This window comes from Ranitomeya variabilis, chromosome 3, assembly GCF_051348905.1.
Source record: "Ranitomeya variabilis isolate aRanVar5 chromosome 3, aRanVar5.hap1, whole genome shotgun sequence".
Taxonomy (NCBI): Eukaryota; Metazoa; Chordata; class Amphibia; order Anura; family Dendrobatidae; genus Ranitomeya; species Ranitomeya variabilis.
In genome coordinates this window covers 112,109,674-112,134,428 of record NC_135234.1, presented here as the reverse complement: position 1 = coordinate 112,134,428, position 24,755 = coordinate 112,109,674, and the positions used below count along the sequence as shown (strand labels likewise).

The following is a 24,755-nucleotide window of genomic DNA, read 5'->3' as shown; positions in this document are numbered from 1 at the left end:
GCTGTCCCTTGCTTTCTAGAAATGATAAAGGCTGCAGTCTATCAGTGACACCACACAGTCTTGTGATCTGCTCGGAATGCAGACAGTTAATGGCGCTGCTTCAAGAGGTGACTATCCACTGTTTCTATTTTAATTTGGTCCATGAAGTGATCAACCCTGACCTGCGTTAGGATGTGAGTTTGTCTTGGATAGGGTTCAGTATAGTATGTTTTGCAGGGGCTCATGATCCAAGCTTTCTTTACGCACAGCTGGTAACAGCCACTACTAGGGCTGAAATGTAGCTGCTGCTATTAACCATTTTAGATGCTGCTGTCAAGTTCTGACGGGCATGTAAATGGATTGAGCAGCAGCGCTTAAGCCCATTGGCCTTTCCATGATGTGATCACTGGGCACTAATGAGTTATCGTTAGGGATGATCGAATAGCTTCGGATATGTGCTTATCCAAATAGCTGCATCGGTGACCTGGATCCCTAGAATGCTCCCGTTAACAGTTGTTCGGCTCCATAGCTGCAGGTGTCGCGGCTGTGTGACAGTCACAACACATGCAACAAATGGGCTTATTACGCTTTACAAAACTGGAGACTAATTGGTCAAATGAGTGTCTTGGTCACTTCTGGCAGTGTGAGGCGATTCCTGCAGCCCAAAGTCCGGCTCCAGGATGGCACATCCATACGTGGTGTTGTATGAAGGATTGCCTAGTCTCAAGATCATGGAACATCCCTAAAACGACCCCAGAGGAACAGCAAGGGTGCTACAAAATGGCCTCAATAGGTCAGCTAGTGGACTTCTTTCAGAAACGCTCCATGAGTACATGACTCACAGCTCAACACCATGCGTCATGATTGGCATTTGTTAAACACCAGAATCTTCTTGCGATGCTGCCCTCCTGCGCAGGCATACTTATCTGTCCTGTTGAGGGCAGAGCAAAGTACTGCAGTGCACAGGCGCTGGGAGAGTTCAGAGAGGCCCAGCGCATGCGCACTGCAGTACTTTGCTCTGCCCTCAACAGGACAGATAAGTACGCCTGCGCAGGAGCGTGATGCTGGGGAGCCATGAAGCAAGCAGGAGAGCAGCATCGCAAGAAGGTGGGAGGACCCGGACCTGCGACACCCATCAGACCAGATTGCACCGTACCGCGTTATAGAATGCTGTAGATAAGCCCTGAAAGGTCGTGGCCGTATCTTATATTGGCCCAAACTGCTGACAGCTCCTGCAACATCATCCAGCATTAGTGATTTAGTGGTGGTCTGGGAAGGCATATGCTCGGAGGGTGAAGCACAGCTCCACGTGATAGCAAACGATACGTTGAATGCTGATATTCCATCCTGGTACCTATTGGCAACCATCAGATTTTGCAGAGGTGGATATTTCATCCTGGTAACCAGGTTCACCATGGGTTCCTCATGTGGCCAGTGTGCAGTTCTAGGATGGTAATACTGCCACTGACTAAACTGTTGGGTTACCCAGATGTCTTCCGATTGAGAATCTATGGGACATTATGTATCCGAGCATTCGAGGCCTTCAAGTAGTGCAGCAAGGTCTGCGAAGACACCACACACTCAATCACTCCAATTATACTATTTATTTAGGTAAACATTTTCTTTCATTTGAGAGCTGATGTGTGTTTGTGTTCCTTCCGTTTTTTTGGGAGGCGCAGTAGATGAATGCTTATGTATAACTGACTGTACTTCAGGGTTAAAATCGCACATGCAGATTTTTTTTTTTTTATTAAAGTAGACTACAGAAATGCATCCTAAAGTAAAAATAAGTGTAAAGAAAAGGGTGCTTCTGTGTTTGTCAAAACTCCATGTTGCAGATGTCTGCAACAATCCCAGAAAGGGTGGAAACAATCCGGAATTGGAAATGGAGCGATGATAAGCTCCGGTAGCCAGGAATTTCCGAAAAGAGGAAAAAAAACATAAGTACATGGCTTTTTGAACAATAATATTTGTTTTGCCGAACAGAAAAAGGGAAAAAAAATTTGACATGGCAGAACAATAATATTTGACAGGCGTTTCTTTTGAAATGTTATGTACCTTAGTGTCACCAGCAGACGTTCCTCAGCAGGAATCACTCTACGTATCTGTGTGTCCTGCCTGCTGATGGCTCTTTGTACTCGAAGTAGCAAATCCATGAAGCTCTCTTGAGACATCCTCGTGTACTCAAAATATTTCTCTGGGTTTCCACGGAGCTCACTGTATAACGAGTGGTAGGCTTCACAGCTCTCTTGGGCTTCAACAATGGGGGGGTTGCCAAAATCAACAAGGACATCTTCTCTGTTCTTTTCCTTTCTTGCTCACAAGCAAAGGCAAGAAACAAGTTCACATCCAAATCCAGATTCCGATAGAAACTCTCCATGTGAAGATCCATCTTGACGCTGGATACAGCAGTAAAAGATTAGGACTTAAAGGGAAGGTGCCGCATTTTATTTTTGTATTAAAAATGATTGTTTATATGAACAATTATTTTTAATACAAATTTACATTTGTTAACTTTAACATTTTTTTATTATTAATTTTTTTTTTTCAGCCACTGGGCGCCGCCATTTTGCTTTGCAGGAGTGTAAGTGTAGCTGCACGACACTTAGGCTACTTTCACACTAGCGTCGTGCACTGAACGTCGCAATGCGTAGTTGTGGAGGAAAACGCATCCTGCAAAGTTGCCCGCAGGATGCGGTTTTTTCTCCATAGACTTTTATTAGCGACGCAGTGCCACACGTTGCAACCGTCGTGCGACGGTTGCGTCGTGTTTTGGCAGACCGCCGTCACAAAAAGTTACATGTAACGTTTTTTTTGTGCGTCGAGTCCGCCATTTTCGACCACGCATGCGCGGTCGAAACTCTGCCTCCTCCTCCCCGGACCTTGCAATGGGGCAGCGGAAGCGTCATAAGACTGCTTCCGCTGCCCACGTCGGGCATTTTTTTCACAGTATGCGTCGGTACGTCGGGCCGACGCAGCGCGACGGCCCCGTACCGACGCTAGTGTGAAAGCAGCCTTACACTCTGCAAATACGGCAGCCCTGGGTATAGACCTCTGCAGTCGGCGTCCAACCCTATAGTTTTCATTGTGCTGCTCCCTGCTGTATCTGGCCACGCCCCCTGAGCCGTCCACATCACAGCAGAGGCAGGAGATCAGCGCCATCTTCCTGGAGCTCACAGTGCATCTGTGAGCTCCATTTTCCCAGTATAATCGCAGGAGCCCTGCGGTTATAGGAGGAGGAGGAGACCAAGGACGGGAGGGAGAAAGGACTCAACAGCGGAGCAGTGAAGTAAGTATCGAGGGGGAGAAGCAATCTAATCCTCTCCTGTGTGATACTGTCTGCTGAGCCATGCATCTAATTCTATCCTGTGTGATACTGACTGAGCTGTGTATCTAAAGGTACCGTTACACTAAACGATTTACCAACGATCATGACCAGCGATACGACCTGGCCGTGATCGTTGGTAAGTCGTTGTGTGGTCGCTGGGGAGCTGTCACACAGACCGCTCTCCAGCGACCAACGATGCCGAAGTCCCCGGGTAACCAGGGTAAACATCGGGTTACTAAGCGCAGGGCCGTGCTTAGTAACCCGATGTTTACCCTGGTTACCATTGTAAATGTAAAAAAACCCCAAAACACTACATACTTACATTCCGGTGTCTGTCACGTCCCTCGCCGTCAGCTTCCCGCACTGACTGTCAGTGCCGGCCGTAAAGCACAGCACAGCGGTGACGTCACCGCTGTGCTCTGCTTTTACTTTACGGCAGGCACTCAGTCAGTGCAGGAAGCTGACGGCGAGGGACTTGGCAGACACCGGAATGTAAGTATGTAGTGTGTTTTTTTTTTTTTTGTTTTTTTTTTTACATTTACAATGGTAACCATCGGGTTACTAAGCGCGGCCCTGCGCCTAGTAACCCGATGTTTACCCTGGTTACAAGCGAACACATCGCTGGGTCGGCGTCACACACGCCGATCCAGCGATGTCAGCGGGAGATCCAGCGACGAAATAAAGGTCCGGACTTCTAGCTCCGACCAGCGATGTCACAGCAGGATCCTGATCGCTGCTGCGTGTCACACACAACGAGATCGCTATCCAGGACGCTGCAACGTCACGGATCGCTGTCGTTCTCGTTGTAAAGTTGCTCAGTGTGACGGTACCTTTAGTATCAAAGAAAATAGTAAGGCCGCACCCTATCATAACATCGTCTCTATGGACATCAGGGCGCACGTCCTACCAGGGGGTCCATCCCAGATAAAGGTCCAGATCCAAATTGAAGAAAGGGACAGCGCCACACCAGGAAGTAAAAAAAGCAGCTCACATTTTATTCTGCCTCCTGCAGGAGGCAGAATAAAAGGTGAGCTGCTTTTTTCTCTTCCTGGTGTGGCGCTGTCCCTTTCTTCAATTTGGATCTGGACCTTTATCTGGGATGGACCCCCTGGTAGGACGTGCGCCCTGATGTCCATAGAGACGATCATAACATCGTCTCTATGGACATCAGGGCGCACGTCCTACCAGGGGGTCCATCCCAGATAAAGGTCCAGATCCAAATTGAAGAAAGGGACAGCGCCACACCAGGAAGAGAAAAAAGCAGCTCACCTTTTATTCTGCCTCCTGCAGGAGGCAGAATAAAATGTGAGCTGCTTTTTTTACTTCCTGGTGTGGCGCTGTCCCTTTCTTCAATTTGGATCTGAGCTGTGTATCTAATCCTCTCCTGTGTGATACTGTCTGCTGAGCCATGTATCAAATCCTACCCTGTGTGATACTGTGCTGAGACGTGTATCTAATCCTCTCCTGTGTGATGCTGTCTGCTGAGCCTTGTATCTAATCCTACCCTGTGTGATACTGTGCTGAGATGGGTATCAAATCCTCTCCTGTGGGATACTGTGTGCTGAGCCGTGTATCTAATCATATTCTGTTACTGTGCTGAGATGTGAATCTAATCCTCCCCTGTGTGATATTGACACATGTATCTAATCCTATCCTGTATGATACTGACTGAGCTGTGTATCTAATCTTCTCCTATGCACTCCTCTCCCCTGTTATGTGTGAGAAGTATATGGCGGTATTATGTGAGATCTACATGGCGGTATTATGTGAGAACACTATGGCGTCGTTATTTGCGATCTATATGATGGTATTATGTGAGAACTGTAGGACAGTATTGTGTGCTCTATATGGCGGTATTATGAGTGATCTATATGGCGGTATTATGTGAGAACACTGGTGGTATTATGTGAACACTATGGCGTCGTTGTTTGCGATCTATATGATGGAAGGTGAGAATTATAGGACAGTATTGTGTGAACTATTTCATAGTATTGTGTGTGATCTATATGGCGGTATTATATGATCTGTATGGCGTTATTATGTGAGAACACTAAGGCAGTATTATCTTCATAAAGTGGACCCATTCTAGGGTTGTTCTGGTTGAGCACCTGCACTCGGGTCTGGGGTAATAGAGGGGGCAGCATGACCTCCAGTTAGGTGCAGTCAGGGGAGGGCTGGTGAGGCAGCTGAAGAGAGGGGTCTCATGTTTATCGTTACTATATGGCTACATTTCCCCCCAGCGTCACCCCGGACTGCGCCTGTCGCCTCGCTTTCACACGTCGCCTCGCTTTCACACATCGCCAGGACAGGATCTGAGGAGGTAAATGGGGTCTTTGCATGCAAAGTCTGGATCAGAACAGGCCATCAATCCGCAGAAATGTTTCCTGGATTTCTGTGGAGCAGACGGTCCATCCATGTGTATAAAAGACAGCGCTCTATGTACAATCCCTGGCTGCTCCGCGCACCAAACAGGGTGCCCCCCATAGACCAGCACACTGCTCTCCTGAAATACTCTGTGCTGCTGTCACCCTGCTCCCTCCACCACATATTTGGCAGAATCCTTGCTGCCTGCCATCCTCGGTGACTGTCTACTTGTCAGTATAACTCTGCAGTCACCAACAAAATGGCTGCTCACTGGGTTCCTGAATATCATCCTCTCTTATCCCTAAGTAGCAAACACCCAGAAGGGAAGGAGAGGAGACATCACACAGGTCAGCAGACTCAGCCCATAATTACTGCAGTGCTGTAATGTGAGCTAGTTGTACACTAGGTTTTTGTCAAATTTCATTAGCTGCTCCCCCTACTGTTTAAAAGTGGAAATGTCAAACCTTTAAAAATTATTTTTCATATTTTACTAAATTATAAACAAATGATTTTAAGAAAATGTAAACATTAATTCTTTACATTTTTTCAATCGCTGGAAAAAAAACATTTTTTGATGGCACCTTCCCTTTAACCCCTTCCCGACCTTTGACGCCACGTAGGCGTCATGAAAGTCGGTGCCAATCCGACCTGTGACGCCTATGTGGCGTCGTCATGGAATGATCGCGTCCCTGCAGATCGGGTGAAAGGGTTAACTCCAATTTCACCCGATCTGCAGGGACAGGGGGAGTGGTACTTCAGCCCCCCCCTGGCTACGATCGCTCTGATTGGCTGTTTCACTTTCAACAGCCAATCAGAGCGATTTGTATTATTTCACCTATAAAAATGGTGAAATATTACAATCCAGCCATGGCTGATGATGCAATAGCATCTGCCATGGCTGGAGACCCCGATCTGCCCCCCCCCCCCTGCCACCGATCGCCTCCCCAGTCGTCCTTTCTGCCCCGTCCTCCTGTCCGCTCCCCTCCGTCCTCCTGTCCGCTCCCCTCCGTCCTCCTGTCTGCTCCCCCGTCCTCCTGTCCGCCCCCCCGTGTTCTGATTTCCCCCCCCCCCCCCCGTGTTCCGATTCCCCCTCCCCCCCGTGTTCCGATTTCCCCCCCCCCCCATACTTACCGAGCTCCGGTGTCCGTCCGTCTTCTCCATGGGCGCCTCCATCTTGGAAAATGGCGGGCGCATGCGTAGTGCGCCCGTCGAATCTGCCGCCTGGCAGATTCGTTCCCTGTACATTTTGGTCGCTGTGATGGGTTCTATCACAGCGATCAAAATAAAAAAAATAGTAAATAAACCCCCCCCCCCCCTTTATCACCCCCATAGGTAGGGACAATAATAAAATACAGAAAATATAATTATTTTTGTTTTTCCATTAGGGCTAGGGTTGCACTTTGGGGCTAGGGTTGCACTTTGGGGCTAGGGTTGCACTTTGGGGCTAGGGTTGCACTTTGGGGCTAGGGTTGCACTTTGGGGCTAGGGTTGCACTTTGGGGCTAGGGTTGCACTTTGGGGCTAGGGTTGCACTTTGGGGCTAGGGTTGCACTTTGGGGCTAGGGTTGCACTTTGGGGCTAGGGTTAGAATTAGGGTTAGAATTAGGCTATGTGCACACGGTGCGGATTTGGCTGCGGATCCACAGCGGATTGGTCGCTGCGGATTTGTAGCAGTTTTCCATCACATTTACAGTACCACGTAAACCTATGGAAAACCAAATCCACTGTGCCCATGGTGCGGAAAATACAGCACGGAAACGCTGCGTTGTATTTTCCGCAGCATGTCAATTCTTTGTGCGGATTCCGCAGCGTTTTACACCTGCTCCATAATAGGAATCCGCAGGTGAAATCCACACAAACACTGGAAATCCGCGGTAAATCCGCAGGTAAAGCGCAGTGCGTTTTACCTGAAGATTTTTCAAAAACGGTGCGGGAAAATCCACACACAAATCCGCAACGTGAGCACATAGCCTTACGGTTAGGGTTGGAATTAGAGTTAGGGTTGGAATTAGGGTTAAGACTAGGGTTAGGGGTGTGTTGGGGTTAGGATTGTGGTTAGTGTTGGGATTAGGGTTTGGGGTGTGTTGGGGTTAGTGTTGGAGTTAGAATTGAGGGGTTTCCACTGTTTAGGCACATCAGGGGGTCTCCAAACGCGACATGGCGCCACCATTGATTCCAGCCAATCTTGCGTTGAAAAAGTCAAATGGTGCTCTCTCCCTTCCGAGCCCCGGCATGTGCCCAAACAGTGGTTTACCCCCACATATGGGGTACCAGCGTACTCGGGAGAAACTGGACAACAACTTTTGGGGTCCAATTTCTCCTGTACCCCTTGGGAAAATTAAAAAATTGCGGGCTAAAAAATTATTTTTGAGGAAAGAACGTATTTATCATTTTCACGGCTCTGCGTTATAAACTTCTGTGAAGCACTTGGGGGTTCAAAGTGCTCACCACACATCTAGATAAGTTCCTTAAGGGGTCTAGTTTCCAAAATGGTATCACTTGTGGGGGGTTTCCACTGTTTAGGCACATCAGGGGCTCTGCAAACGCAACGTGACGCCTGCAGAGTATTCCATCAAAGTCTGCATTTCAAAACGTCACTACTTCCCTTCCGAACCCCAACGTGTGCCCAAACGGTGGTTTACCCCCACATATGGGGTATCAGCGTACTCAGGAGAAACTGGACAACAAATTTTGGGGTCAAATTTCTCCTGTTACCCTTGGGAAAAAAAAAATTGTGGGTTAAAAAATCATTTTTGAGAAAAGAAAAAAATTTTTTTTTTTTTTTTCATGGCTCTGCGTTATAAACTTCTGTGAAGCATTTGGGGGTTCAAAGTGCTCACCACACATCTAGATTAGTTCCTTGGGAGGTCTAGTTTCCAAAATGGGGTCACTTATGGGGGAACTCCAATGTTTAGGCACACAGGGGCTCTCCAAACGCGACATGGTGTCCGCTAATGATTGGAGCTAATTTTCCATTCAAAAAGCCAAATGGCGTGCCTTCCCTTCCGAGCCCTGCCGTGCACCCAAACAGTGGTTTACCCCCACATATGAGGTATCCGCGTTCTCAGGAGAAATTGCCCAACAAATTTTAGGATCCATTTTATCCTGTTGCCCATGTGCAAATTAAAAAATTGAGGCTAAAAGAATTTTTTTGTGGAAAAAAAAAAAAAGTACTTTCATTTTTACGGAGCAATTTCTGAAGCACCTGGGGGTTTGAAGTGCTCACTATGCATCTAGATAAGTTCCTTGGGGCATCTAGTTTCCAAAATGGGGTCACTTGTGGGGGAGCTCCAATGTTTAAGCACACGGGGGCTCTCCAAACGCGACATGGTGTCCGCTAAAGATTGGAGCCAATTTTTCATTCAAGAAGTCAAATGGCGCTCCTTCACTTCCGAGTTCTGCTGTGCGCCCACACAGTGGTTTACCCCCACATATGAGGTATCAGCGTACTCGGAACAAATTGGACAACAACTTTCGTGGTCCAGTTTCTCCTTTTACCCTTGGGAAAATAAGAAAATTGTTGCTAAAAGATCATTTTTGTGACTAAAAAGTTAAATGTTCATTTTTTCCTTCCATGTTGCTTCTGCTGCTGTGAAACACATGAAGGGTTAATAAACTTGCAGTTTTTAGAATGGTGTCACTTTTGGGTATTTTCAGCCATATAGAACCCTCAAACTGACTTCAAATGTGAGGTGGTCCCTAAAAAAATGGTTTTGTAAATTTTGTTGTAAAAATGAGAAATCACTGGTCAAATTTTAACCCTTATAACTTCCTAGCAAAAAAAAATTTAGTTTCCAAAATTGTGCTTATGTAAAGTAGACATGTGGGAAATGTTATTTATTAACTATTTTGTCACAACTCTCTGGTTTAACAGAATAAAAATTAAAAATGTGAAAATTGCAAAATTTAAAAAAAAAATTTTTTTTTTTCACAAATAAACGCAGAAATTATCGACCTAAATTTACCACTAACATGAAGCCCAATATGTCACGAAAAAACAATCTCAGAATCGCTAGGATCCGTTGAAGCGTTGCTGAGTTATTACCTCATAAAGGGACACTGGTCAGAATTGCAAAAAATGGCCAGGTCATTAAGGTCAAAATAGGCTGGGTCATGAAGGGGTTAATCTCTACAAGGGTCTATATACAGAATTTCCATGTGACACGCCCATTGGGCGTGGCTTGTGTCAAGGAAATTCTCCTGGAAAAGCATTTTCCAATCGAACGCATGCGCATAAAAAGTGCAAACTCATGCAAACGCTGCGTTTTTGCCGTCATGCGTAAGCTGATGCGGATAAACGCTGCGTTAGCATGTTTGCATGCGTTTGCGGATGATACGCTGCACACAGACGCAAATGTGAAACTAGCCTAAGTGATTTCTACAAAAAAAAAGTTTAATAAACTGGCATAACTCTAGGATATGCTCTCACTGTTACGATAAAAAAGCTCTGAACTATTCATTCTGCTCTTCCCAAGAATTTCTATTCTTACGGAGATGTGCCTTCTGTAGGAGGACACGCTCATCATTCTGTAGACATTTCTGCTCACCGGGAGCCTTGGTCTCTGACTGCGATACAGATTGCATGAGGTTAATCATATTCTAATCTGCTGGAGTCCATTGTGCTGAATACTTCTGTATGCATGTTATGGGCCACACAGTTTGGAAGCTGTCGGGTTATGTCCTTGTCAGGATGCTGCTTGGTTTACATTCTCTTGTAGGACACTTTCCGAGCCCCTTTGATTTTGCTCCAAACATTTTTCCATTCCAACATCAGTATCCTTGTGAAGGTGAAAATAACATTTGTGTATGTTTTGGATGGGAGTTCCCCTTTTATGGCCATCCCAAAGTCCGCCTTTGAAGCTGTAAATATTTCTCATGGTTGGTGTATTCTTGGACTGTCCACAAGGTGGCAGTACATGGGTATTGCATCCTGTCTTTGCCCATGGAGCGTGAAGCCTTTTCTACTAAGGGTGGAAATGGCAGAAACTGCAGCTATGATTCATTGTAAAGTCTGAGCACAATGCTTACTACAGGCTTTTGGTTGAGGTGGCATTAACTAGCGATCACTTTACAGGAAGAGATTTGAGAGGCTGAACAGGCTTTTTTCTTTCTTGGATCTGTTATTTTAGTGCAGTGTCCATGTGCATTGCTTGCATGGTTGAACTTGACAGATAGTGACAATATAAGTCTATACTCTCTGGGTATTTCACCTTAACCCTGTCGAGTAATTCCCTTTTTTAATTGTTGCTCATAATGAGAAGGAAGAATATAATTAATTATAGGCTTTCATGCTCCTTTTTGTTTTGAGTCATTCCTTTCCATTATGAGTTATTCTCATCCTTGTTTACATTTATTGGGGCATTTGTGCAAGAAAGTTAATAATATAGAAATATTCGGGTACTGTGTATATATAGCGGCACTGAGACGTTCCTGTCCCGTATCAAGACCAAATTTTCAGTACCATTGTATAATCAGTACACTGTCTGTCTTTTAGAGGACACTTCTTTCCTTTTAAAATCTGATATTTTTCTGTTTTTAAATAAATACAAACCTTAATTTTCCATTCGCAAACATGGAAGAAAAATTGTAAATATTAACTCCTTTTAAGACCTTTGACATACCCATTACGTAATGGTCGGATATGGGTTCCTGACTCATTTGTGCAGGACATGAGAGCTGTGCCTGTGCGATTATCGCCAGGAGCTTGGCTTAAGTTAAAGCAGGTACCCGGCCGTCACTTCTAGGAGTGGTATGGGCACTGCCCGGGCATTTTAGCCCCTAAATGCTGAGATCGACATTAAGAAGGCTGTGAGCAGGGGGCTCCCTCATTTTACGATCGGCACCCTCGTGATATCATCGTGAAGACCCGATTTTTGCCGTGGCCTCTGGGTCAGCCAGCTATGGCAGTGAAAATCTGTAAGTGCAGCACTGACGGGTATAATTTATACCAGAGGTTAGAGTAAATTAAAAAAAAAAAAAGTTAATCCCATACAGGGACTCGGTAAAGGAAAGGAGTGGAAAATTGTAACAATACTTTAAAAAAAAAAAAAAAAAAAATTCATAAAGACCAAAGGATAAAAAAAAATTATGCTGAAATACTTATGTAAAACAAATAAGATACCCATTTGGTATCTGTGTCCGAAACGAGCCAACCTAGAAGTCTCGCTAGTTAACCCCTTCAGTGAACACCATAAAAGTTAAGTGGCAAAAAAATATGCTTTTCATCATACCCCTGAACAAAGAGGAATAAAACGCAATCGGTCAAATGAAAATAGAAATGGTATCCCTGAAAACATAATCTGGTCCCACAAAAAACAAGCTGCCATACAGCTCCATCAACAGAGAAATTATAGCTCTCAAAAAAGTAATGCAAAACAACTTTATCAATTTTACAACACTGAATGGCATAAAGAAAACTAAAAAATCGATTCCCGTGTCCTACCTCCCAAAAATCCGACTAGAAAGTGATCAAAACATGTCATGTGCCCTAAAATGGTGCCGATAAAAATGTCAACTCATCCCGCAAAAAAAACCTTCATATGACTGTTGGCAGAAAAATTATAGTTGTCTAAAATATGGGGATGCAAAAAACTTTATTTTTGCAATAGAAAGTGGTTTTAGTGTGGTATTTTTGTGAATTTTTTTTTTTTTTTTTTTTTTTTTCAGACCAATGGAATAAAATTCTGTGACACACTCCCTGCACCCTTAGATGAATTCATTGAGTTTTGTAGTATGAGGTCACTTAGGTGTTCTTCTTTTCTGGCACCTCAGGGGCTCTGCCAATGTGACATGGCACCCTCAAACCATAACCAGAAAATCTGTATTCTAATATGGCGCTCCTTCACTTCTGAGCTTTGCGTTGTGCCTCAAAAGTAGTTTTCTACCACATATGGGGTATCGGTGAACTGAGAAGCTGCACAACAAATTGTACAGTTCATTTTCTCCTATTATCCAATCTGAAAATTAAAAACTTGGGGCTAAAGCAATGTTTTAGTGGAAAAAATGGTAACTTTTTATTGACTCAACCCAATGTTATACAATACTGTCAATCGCTTGAATAAAAATGCTCACTACACCCCTAGATGAATTCCTCAAGAGGTTTAGTTTGCAAAATGGAGTCATTTGTAGGGAGTTTGTTTCGGCATGTCAGGGACTCTTCACATGGCATCCGCAGTCTATTCCAGCCAAAGTTTGCTCTCCAGAATTCAATTGGTGCTCCTTTCCTTCTGGGCCCTGTTGTGGTTTTCCACCACATATGGGTATCGGTGTACTCAGGAGAAATCGCACAACATATTTTGGGTCTATTTTCTCATGTTACCCTTGTGAAGATTAAAAATTTTTGGCTGAAGCAGCGTTTATGCAGGGAAAATGTATTTAATTTATTATTCACTAACGTTATAAAATTCTGTATAGCCACTGCGGGTTCAAGGTAATCATCACCAGGCATCTAGAGATGTTCCTTGATTGGTATAGTTTCCAAAATAGTCACTTTTAGGGGGGTTTCCACATTTAAAGCTCATCAAGGTTTCAGTAAATGTGACATGGCATCTGCTATCTATTCCAGCCAATTTTGCATTCCAAAAATTGAAGGGTGCAACTTCGCTTACGAGCCCTGCCGTTCTCCCAGTTTTCCACCACATGTCGGGCATCTGCATACTCTGGAGGAAATTGCTCAACATGTTGTATTGTCCATTTTCTCCCATTACAATTTTGAAAATGCAAAATTTGGGGCTAAACCAATTTTGCTGTAATTCTTGTGCAGCCCCTAAAGGGGTAATAAACTTCTTGAATGTCGTTTTGAACCCTTAGAGGTGTAGTTTTAAAATCTTCACTTTCGGGTATTTTCTGTCTCATAAGGCCCTCAGTCACTATAATATGGATGTGGGCTTAAAAAAAATAAATTTCCAAATGATGATGTAAAAAAGACATTTGATAAGTGTTTAGTGTGTGGTATAATGTTCTGGTTAAAGGACATAAACATTTTCAATTTTTTTTTTTTACTCACTTTTTTTATTTTCATAAACTCGAAAAATATCGGCAAATTTACTATTAACATTTAACTACAATGAGTCACAAAACCAAACTGAATCACTGGGATCCATTGAAGCGTTAGTTACCACATAATGTGACACAGGTGATAATTGAAAAAAAAAATTTGGCTAGTCAGAAATGTCTTAAAGACTAAGGGGCGAAGTGGTTAAATGGGGTGCCACATAAAAAGGGTAACAAACCTGCATACAGCACATATCCAGTAACAGTGGGAAGGCTCTCGCCTACAATCGTGCATTCGTTCTTGCTACTATAGAGATGCTGGACGAACACAGAACAATGGACAATGAGTGAAGGCGCCATCTGATACTCCATTATTCTGACTTTCATAGAGGTCGCTTGGGCAACTGTAAAGCAACTTGCATTGAACCAGACTAAACCTTGTTCCTAATTTTAAGCAATTAGTCGAATTATCCTGGAGTAGGATATTGGGTGGTAGACCTGGTGTATCTCTTCAGATATTTGTGCGCATCTCATTTTTGGTGTATTCTTTTTTGGTTTTTTAAATCTATATATTTATCACCTCTTGCTCCTGAGATTCCACTATAAATCTTATATTTGTAGCTTATCTTCTTGATTTATAATCTACAAGCTTAGTGGACCAGCTATGAGAGCTGTGGGGTCAGCCGTCCCTCTCCTGATATGACATCCTTATGACGGGGATTATGCCTTGCTCTTTTTATTATATTTTTGTTGTGAATTTCCTCACATGCGAGTGATTTGTGCCCATGTGTTTTGTCTCACAGGTGGCATCAGCGGTGGAGAAATGGAAAACTGCGATTCGGGAGGCCCAAACCTTCTCGCGCATGCACGTGCTGCTTGGGATGTTAGATGCGTGCATCAAATGGGACATGTCCTCTGCAAATGCCCGCTGTAAAGTTTGTCGCAAGAAAGGTATTGTAATTTAAAACGCTTTGGGAAACACTTTTTTTTTTTTTTTTTTTCCTTTCTATGCGTTAGATGTTTTTCCAGAATGAGAAGGTCTCGCTTTCTCCGCCAGACCCTGGAACAATGAAGGAAGCTGAGGTCGAGCTTATTCTTGGGGACTGGGTGATTGTCCACTTGTGAGACCCCGAGCGATCAAGAAGTTATTCCCTATCCTATGCATTTTAGGATAATTTTTCTTTTTGTGAGTTTTTTTTTTACTTTAATATTTACATTTTGCCTTTGGTTCTGCCCAGGTGAGGATGACCAGCTGATCCTCTGCGATGAGTGTAATAAGGCATTCCATCTCTTCTGTCTGCGACCTGTGCTACTAAACTTACCTGATGGAGAATGGCTGTGCCCCGCTTGTCAACCAGCTACATTTAGACGCAGCTCTCGGGGCAGGTAATTTACCTACAGATAACCAAAGTTCTCTCATTTCGTAACAGTTGCAATAAATCCCTTTAAAGAGGTATTCTTAAGTTGTCTATTGTGCAGCTCAGACCTATGGAGTTTCCTTATGCCCTGGTTTCTAGCAGGCCAGGTTCTCCTTGAGTGACAGGTCTGATGAGTAGCTAATCTGTAGTATTGGAACTATAAAGCTCAGCACAAGTTCTGCTGTAACAAACTCAGCTTAGTGGTTTGTCCTGGAGTCTTCGCTGCTATCACGGAATTTCACATACATAACTGGGCATTTGAACAAGCACAAAGCTCTGGACAGTGACTAAGACATGCTGTAAAAAGTGCATGATGGTGACTTTGCAAGATTAATAACATCATATTTTCAAAAGGTGAGGGTCTGACAGCTGCATAGAAACTCTATGGAAACACTCTGGACCATGCTCCATGTAAATGAGCTGTACAATATAAAAGATAAAAGCTCTCAATGAAAGAGTGACTGCAGTTGACTTGCTCTTTCTATCTGCTAGCTTGCGCAATATAAGGCTATGTGCACACGTCAGGATTTCTTGCAGAAATTTTCCTGACAAAAACCGGACATTTCTGCCAGAAAACCGCATGTGTTTTTTTTCCCGTTTTTTCATGCGTTCAAGCATATTCCACGCCATTTTTTACTCTAAATACCCTGGTTAGACAAGTCATGCGCTAACTATATTCTGGGATTTTTTCGTTTGTTTTTTTTGTTTTTCTTATTGACAAAATTAATAAATCTTTTTGCTTTGGGTAAAGGAACTATGCTGAGGATGCCACTGATGATGAGGAGGAAGAGGAAGATGAAGAGGATGATGATGAAGAGGAGGAGGATGAAGAGGAAGCAGACAGTGAAGATGAGCAAGAGGTGGTTGGACTAAGGTGTAAGTGTACATTACGTTTTATGAAGAGAAATGGCTTTTTATATTTCCACAGCAGCGAGTTATCACTGAGATTGCGTATTTGGTTTTCAAGAACTATGGAGGTTTAAAGGGAACCTGTCACCCCCAAAATCGAGGGTGAGCTAAGCCCACCGGCATCAGGGGCTTATCTACAGCTTGTATAAAAAAAATTATTTTCTTCTATATAACCCAACATTAAGTTCCTGTGGTAAACATGCTCAGTTATGATTATTATATATTGCATTTTTTTTCTCAGTGCTTAATACATACAATGTTACAGGGAGATTGAATCTTCCTGGCTCTCCTGCAGGGCTGGGGTATGGTAGCACCCAGCATCTGTTAGCGCTTCCTATACTATATAGACCTGGCTTGGTCCGTGCTGTGTATAGAGCGCTCAGGAACGCAGAGATAGTAATAAACAGTATCTGCCTTCTGTGGGTACCCACTCCTGCAGCTGCAGTGTCTGCTACTATGTTTTCAGACATCATTGCAGAGTAATGGGCAGAGACTAATTTCCTCCAGCCCCTCTTTCCCCCTGGACTTTTAAGTCTATAGCCAGCCGAAAGTACTTGGAGCCCAGGGACAAGTACTTGTATTTCACTGAAGGGGTTGATGACTAGTCCTTACTATTGGATGTTTATTCTTAAGGCTCTTCTCTTTTCATAAAACCCACACTTGTGTAGTGTTCTCTGGTTCTGGGTTGTTGGTTAAGCCTGTTGTATAGATAAAATGGCAGTCGGCCGAGGGCTCCTTGTTCTGAGGGCTGCTGCCAGTTGTGTGTTGGGCAGCGCATCTCCAGGAGATGATACAATCGGCAAGCTGACATCCTGGATTCATATTTTTCGCCTCCCTCGACAGATTGTCCGGGGCTCCAGTACACACTAGATCATGGCGGACTTGGCAAAATCTGTGTATGGAGAGGCATTAGTGTGTTTATGCTGGTAGATTATCTGGAAATCAGCATTCCTACACTTCTTCACACAAATCATACAGTGTAAACCAGGCTGCCAATCACACACTGAGCAAAACACTCATTTGTCTGGTGAAATGATTTTTCTGCCTACTTAATCATTTGTTCTTTGCACCATATTGTCCTGTATTAGGCTAGGCCTACATGGCGTCTGTCATTATCTATATTTATTTCTGATGCTGGCTAGTTTCAAAGTTAGGGGTTTGCGGATACAGCACGCCATTCGGCTGAGCACGTGTAACGGGAAGCACGGAACAGGTAATGTGTAGGGGACGGGGCGCACCGCTCACTATGTCCAGGTAGATGGTATGGGGAGGAGACATTTAAGATGCGGTGTACATTATAGCCTAACCCTCAGTTTGCCGATGAATACAATAGTCCGGTAATAGTCCGGTATTAGCACAATTCAATTGGGTTCGTGTGCAATAATTATGCAGTGATAACATGTAAGAGACTGTATATGACTTGATTTTTTCGGCAATTTGTTATATTCCCAGTGTGCTCCCTGTTGCGGGACCTAAATTAATATCCTGCTCTTGCTGACCGCAATAGGTTGTTTTATGAGGCATCTTTGTATTTATATATATTAGTTTGGTTTGTATTTTAAATTATTTACAAGAATAAAAGTATTTTAAATTATCTGTATGGCACTTCTTGGACCACGGTAACATTCATCTGTGTTCTTGATGTGATATAGTTTCAAAGTTAGTAGCAAGTGTGTGATATCAGCGACTGATCCATGCAGAGTAAAGGATAAGGGGGGCAATAAAGATTTGTGAGGTTGGAAGATTTTCTGGATAAAGACTGCTCGGTTTGCTTGAGCTGTGTAGGGCTTGGCATGTAGTCTTTTACTTATGTGATTAGTAATGTGGAGTTTAATGTGCAAAAGACTGTAAAAATAAAATTCACATACATAGTAAGAGATCAGCAACTAAGGTTTTCATGAAGAAATGTGTTCAGTCTTTCCCATAAAATATCCCAGCAAATGAAATGTTACTGGAATGAATGGACCAGCTTTCATGTAGACAGTACATGGTACAGTGAATATATCGCTACATCTGCTCTTCTGTAGCCATAGTGGTTGTTTCATCGGTATTTTTTGCACCTGTGTTGTTGCCATCATTAATCGGGTCCGATGCGCCCTGCTAGTGCATTTGTTTGGAGGCTTCAGCAGGTAATCATCTCTGCTTTTTTTTCTCTGATTTTTTTTTTTTTCAATTTTCTGGAGGATTTTTAAGTCCTCTTTTGTGTCTGTGAGCTTTTACTCAATGTTTAGCGTTAGGACTGGCAAAATGTAAGGACCCATGATGCGGGTTGCCAGCTTACGTATTGAGGCCCCAATATAAACTAATACTTTACATACATTGATATGTGGGTTTTTTTGTACTTTATCTTGCAGGGCGCAGACGGACCAAGATGGCTCTGTAAACTGTAGGCCTCTATTCACACAGCATGCATTTTGTAGCACTGGGCGGCCCGCCTGTATGTGCGTTAGTAATAGGCTGTAAACCAGATGCTCTGCATTGCCTGTGTGAACAATGCCACATACAGACTATTACCGCTTATCTTTTTGTGCACTAATGCCAAACAGCCAACACTGGATTGAAAGTGGTTGTTTCATGGGTATTTTTTGCACCTGTGTTGTTGCCATCATTAATCGGGTCCGATGCGCCCTGCTAGGGCATTTGTTTGGAGGCTTCAGCAGGTAATCATCTCTGCTTTTTTCTCTGATTTTTTTTCAATTTTCTGTAGCCATAGGCTGGATGTGGATATGCTCTGGGTGACCAGTCTCCGATTATTGTTCCCGATTATACTTGTGCTTCTTTCTTGCTGATAAGGAGTTAAACCAAGCAATGAGTTTTGCAATCCTGTGGGCTTTTGGAGAATGGTGAATTGTTGGCCCTCGCACACACGGAGCGCCTGCATGGCATGCTGTCGGCCGTCGTTTCATTTACAAGAGACACGTTTGTATGCGAGTGTGGGACATGAAGATGAAAGCAGAATGATCGAACAGGATCAGCATTTGTGACAGCCGCCCCTGTGGAGAATGCAGTTACCGGGAGGCAGAGACGTTAAAGTTCACTGTGTAGACCCATGGTAGTAACCCGACACGTGTTTGCCCCCCACTCTGTCAGTTACTTTCTCAATGATTAACTTGGCAACTGTGACCTCCCGCTGTGTGGCCCTCTTTTTGTTTTGCTGCCTACTCATCTCTCACCGGCGGCAGCTGTGTCACAGCCATTAATTCAGGAGGGGGATAATGTGGGGAACAAATGTGTTACATATATTTTTTCCCTCCTTCTATTCCTCCCATTCCCAGTTGTCTACAAGGATCAATTGTAATTCTATGGAAACTGTCAACTCCATCTACTGTGATGCGTTTTAGTGGTAATGTTCTTGCTACTTCAAGTGTCTGAAGTGACTTAGGTAGCCATATTGAATCTATTATTGACTTTATTTATTTATTTTTTATATTTTAAGTGAGATCACACAAAGCAGCGAAAGCAAAGTCTAAAAAACCTATTCCCCCAAAACGCCGTGGGCGTCCACCAAAAAATCAGTCCGTCAAAACGTCACGGCAGAGCACTGCACAGGAGAATGGAGCAGATGTAGATGAGGTGGTACGTAAAATCAATTTACTTCTATGCTTTACGTTCTTTGTCAGATGGATCTTATGAACTTGTAGAAGGTGTGGAGGTACAGCACCTCGTATGTGCTGTTATAGGCACAAAAATTACTAGCAGTGGAGGAAATGAGCACTCATACACAGCTAATTATTTTTATAGAAATGTTAGAAACCTATTTTTCAACTCCTTCATGGAGTAACCTTGAGTAAGCACATTATTTCTGTCTTTGACCAGCATCCTAATCTATGCCAGTCAGTGTTATAGGGGTGACTCTGCCAGTCCCTGCAACCCTTGTTCTTATCAGTACTGATGTGCCAAGCATTTCACTTTCTGCCCGTTCCAAGCCTTGTTTTCTCCAGCCTGACTCCTGAGTAAAGAAAGACCTGTGGGCGGCTCGTTATAATGAATGGATTGTGACAATGGTAACGACTAGTGATGAGCGGAAGTGCTTGGATATGATGGTTAGCACCAGAGCATGCTGGGATAACAAATGACTTCGGCGAACTCGAACAATATGTTCAAGTCCCCACGCCTGTATGTCTGACAGGCAATCCCCTACATGTGTGACAACTGTCAAACAGCCGCAAGACATGCAGGGGCAGGGACTCGAACATATTGTTCGTGCTCCCCGAAGTCACTTGGTTAGCACCAAAGCATGTTTGGATAACGCCTTATCCAAGCACATACGCTCATCACTAGTAACCAGCCATACTAGAGCCAAGCTTCTACCTTAGCCTATACATTACAGCTCTGTAATGCATAGACTGGGCATTGTGTGGTGGCGAGTGGGTAACCCTACTTATCCAGGTCCTATCCTTAATGCACTCCTTTCTTTTCTTTTTTTTTTTTTTTTTTTCTCTGCCAGATAAGACAAAGCAAACCAACCTCCAGGCGCCAAAATCGGGAGCTTCAGAAGTGTGACGAGATCTTGAGTAAGCTCATAAAGTATCGGTTCAGTTGGCCTTTCAGGTGAGTGCATCTTTGTAGAGAAGTGCAAAGATTGCAATAGATATTAAGCTTTTATTATAGAGTGTACATTAAAAAAAAGGATCTTTTTTGGTCTCCTGTTGTGGTCGGTTTACATTAGAATACTATAGGAATATTCATAGTTTTGCATCTGTCGGTTTATATCATCTTCCAGTATTTTTTTATTTATTTTTTTGGTATTGGCGTGGTGCTACTAATTTTAAGATCCTTGACTCTAGTCTTATACTTGCCAACCTCTGCTTCACCTGTTCATGGTGCCGCCGCCATCTTTTGTCTGCAGCTTCACTGGCCCCCAAACTACTCATTTTTTAAACTATCTGTAGTCTTACAGCAATATCTTATGCTGGGATTGTTATTAAATATGTCGTGCAAGTTTTTAACCAGAAGTGGATTAAAAATGATTTAAGAAATTAAGTGGAAGAATTTTTTTTTTTTGTTTGTTTCCTCTCCCTTCTTCCTCTTTACTGCTTTATCCACTGGCAGGTCATCAAAAACTGCATGCATTCAGAGCCCTATGTAATTCTATTGTGAAATAAAATAGACTTACAAGCATTGAAAAAAAGAGTATATAAAGACCTTGTAAGAAAAGTGAAATTAATGCAATTCTCTTTGGTCATGTTGACTTTTTTTCCTTTTAGCTACAGCTCACATTAGTAATTTAGATTACATGCCTTTTAAAGACTTCCTTCTAATTGTGTCATTCAGAGAGCCAGTGAATACCGATGACGATGAGGCCTATCTGAAAGTAGTAGCCACACCTATGGACTTCCAGACCATGCAGAGCAAGTGTTCCTGTGGCAACTATCAGACCGTGCAGGAATTTCTTAATGATCTCAAAATGGTGTTTGGAAATGCCGAGCTGTACTACGAGCCTGGAAGCCAGCAAATATCCTGCCTAGAAAAAACAGAGCAGTGTGTTAAAGACCTCCTCGGCAAACACCTTCCAGGACATTCTTACCAGAGGAGACATCGTAAGCACCAGGCTCCAGAGCAAGAAAGTAATGGCAGGGAGCGCAAGCGGAAGAAATGAGGGTGTTAATATAGAGGAGAGGGAGTGTGGGCAGATTTCGGAGAGGGATAGGATCTGTATGTTAAGGGAGAACTGGAAGTTTACCCCTATTTTAGAGACCAAACAGGTTTTCTTCTCAGTGTGGGAGATTCAGTGAGGATTCGGATGTATGGTGTCATCCCCCTTTCCCCTCTTGGATGTGTGCTGCTCCCATGTGACCCTCAATCACTGTAACATTGAAGATCCTCACTGGCTTCTTGATTCTGAAACTCTTTTGATAGTGTTACTGATTGACTCACTTGAGGTTAAGTCTTAGAACCGCAATCAGCTCCATCTTTGTTGTGTGGAAGCTGTGCACACTTCTGTTAAAGGCACTTACTGGGGGTGTCCAGCCAGAGAGCAACACGAAAACGGATATTCAGAGCTATGGTTCTACAAATCATGACCTCTTATACTTCTGCATTACGGGCAGTCAACTCCGGGACTCTTCATTGTGTTTTTAAAGATGGTCTGCACTCCACACACCTATAGTATTTAGAGACTTCATGCCAACTATTTGTAAGTGTGCCCCATATCCCCATAGGGAGGTGTCTCTGAAGCTGGATAACACCCTAATAGAATCACCAGCATCCCCAACTTTACCGGCCTCCCTGTATGTAAATGTTACCAGCAAGGACTGATAGAGATTGGAAGATTCCTAAGTTCTCCTCCTTCATGGAAGTTATTTTTATTTTATTTTAATCTTTTCTGCCGACATAGCTATCCAACCATCAAGGAGAAAATTAATTGCATTTTTTTTGTACTGACTTTCCCTTTTCTAGATATTCAATGTTCGCTTGTGATCTTGTATAAAGGGACTTTGTCTGGGTTTGGCACATGTACAGTACAGTTTATATGAAAACAAGTGTTTGCCTTTATTAATATTAAAACAGAAGGAACCACGTACTCCTGTTGTCTGGATCATACCTTTCATCGTTCGATTGTAACATCATTTTTCGTTTACTGCTCAGTTCATTACATTGAGTAGAGATGAATGAACCCGAACTTAAATGGTCGGTGTTCATAGCAGACAGGTAAGTGTCTGCTGCTTAAAGCCGAACACTGTTTGGCGTTCCTGGAGGAGAGCGAGAACCTTGATCTTTAGATGAATGCATATGAGCAAGCCAGTGTTTAGGGAGGGAGTGTGCACTCGAAAAAGTTTTTAAAGAGAATTTACCAAGTTTTTGCTACCCCATCTGATGAAAGTGTCGTATGATATAGGAGATGCTGACTCCAGGGATTTATTACTTGCTGGGCTGCTTGCTGCATTTTTTTCTTTTTGGTTATCTTTTGGTTATAAAATACTTTTCTATCCTTTCTGACTATGCTGACCATCCATGCACTGCCTTCTGGTGATCTGATAACTTTGTTTTTACACCTGCCAGCGGAGAGAAAGCAGATCTTGTCTGATCAGTCACTTTAAAGTGACTCCCTCATGCTGCAGAAACTACGAGCAGCATAAATCTGGCGCACTCATTTCAGCCAGGTATGTTTTACTCAGAAATTCTGCAGTATTTGAGAACCTGGCCATGGAATAATGTCATGGCTTATTTAACCCCTTTCTGACATTTGTAATGATATGTCCCTGTGCCCTCTGCCTATATGACCAGGGATGTATTACTGCATGGTCATCGCCCGCACACAGCGCTCCTGGCGCTTTAACCTCCTAAATGCTTCGATTGCAGCATTCTGGGAACCAGCAACCCCTCTACTTTATGGTTTAGAGACCCCGCAGCGTGCCATGGGACTTAATGTCGTCATGATTACAGCCGGGTCACCAGAGCTAGGAAAGTTGCTGATCAATGCGCATAGCATGATCAGCAACTTTACCTGTTGGTGCAGAGTTGACAGTTTATACAGCATGAGGATCCTGCTGCATCCCCATGCTGTACAAGCGATCAGCCTGCAAAAAATGATAGTCCCATATTTGGACAAAGTTAAAAGTTTTAAATTGTAAATATTTTAGAAAAATTATCAAAAATAAGAAATATCAAAAGATATTGTATCTATTTTTTATACAAATATTTATTTAAACAATAAAAGTACACTTACTTGATATCCCCGCGTCCGCAACAACCCGACCTATAAAACTGTCCCATCTAGTTAACCCTTTTAGTGAACACCATAAATGAAAAAACAATGCTTTCATACCGACAAACAAAAAGTGGAATAAAACGCGATAAAGACCGATATAAATTAACAATGTGCTGCTGAAAACATCATCTTGTCCTGCAAGAAACAAGCTCCCTCTTTAGATAGTTATAGCTCTCAGAATAAAGAGATGCAAAAATATATTTTTCCTATAAGTTTGGGTAAAAAGTACCAAAACATAAAACAATATGTAAATGAGGTATCGCTGTAATCGTACTGACCCGAAGAATAAAACTGCCTTATCAATTTTACCACACATGTAACGACATAACCACTCCACCCCCACAAAGTAAATTCCTGAATTGCTGTTTTTTGTTCCTTCTGCCTCCCAATAATCGGAATAGAAAGCTATCAAAAATGTCGTGCCCAAAAATGGTACTAATAAAAAACAAAATGTGGTGATGCAAAAACTATTTTTTGCAATTTAGTGTCTTTTAGTGTGTGACAGCAGCCAAGCATAAAAACCTGATATAAATCTGGTATCGCTGTAATTGCACCGACCTGAAGAATAGTCACCTAACCACTTACACTGCATAAGGAACCGTGTAAAAATCAAACCAATTCTTAACCTGCTGTTTTGTTCATTCTTACTCCCAAAGATTGCATTAAGGCTCTGTGCACATTTATTCTGAGCTCTGCGCTGAGCACTTACACCGGGATTTCCATGTAAATCTCTAAAATACATGATTCAGACAGAACCTCTGGCGGAAGATTCCCTATGAGGCAGATGGAGGCACTGTGGACTCTGTCTGGCCTATGATCCGGTGGTGTCCATCTTTTTTAGGATTACTTAAAAGTGCTGTCAGTTTTGTGCGCTTCTGAAAAGGACAACCCTGAACAGAGTCCAGAGTAACTCTGCTGCCTCATTATAGTGAATGGATCCCTCGGTTTCATCTGAATTGCGTCACTCAGATTTAGATGGAAACCATAAAGTGCTCATTGTAGAGCGCCGGATAACTGTGATCCCAAACATTCTGTAAAATGTTCCCAATTAAAGC

General features: G+C 43.1%; 1 protein-coding gene across 1 annotated transcript in view; it reads left to right on the top strand.

The window, feature by feature from the left end:
- BAZ1B (bromodomain adjacent to zinc finger domain 1B) overlaps positions 1 to 22,512 on the top strand; it is a 61,991-nt gene extending 39,479 nt beyond the window's left edge. The window contains exons 14-19 of the mRNA XM_077294515.1: positions 14,466 to 14,613; positions 14,901 to 15,048; positions 15,832 to 15,956; positions 19,426 to 19,565; positions 20,437 to 20,540; positions 21,264 to 22,512. Of these exons, the coding sequence (XP_077150630.1) occupies positions 14,466 to 14,613; positions 14,901 to 15,048; positions 15,832 to 15,956; positions 19,426 to 19,565; positions 20,437 to 20,540; positions 21,264 to 21,588 (990 nt within the window). The 3' untranslated portion in view covers positions 21,589 to 22,512. The remainder of the gene's footprint in view (positions 1 to 14,465; positions 14,614 to 14,900; positions 15,049 to 15,831; positions 15,957 to 19,425; positions 19,566 to 20,436; positions 20,541 to 21,263) is intronic.
- Positions 22,513 to 24,755: the final 2,243 nt, after the last annotated feature.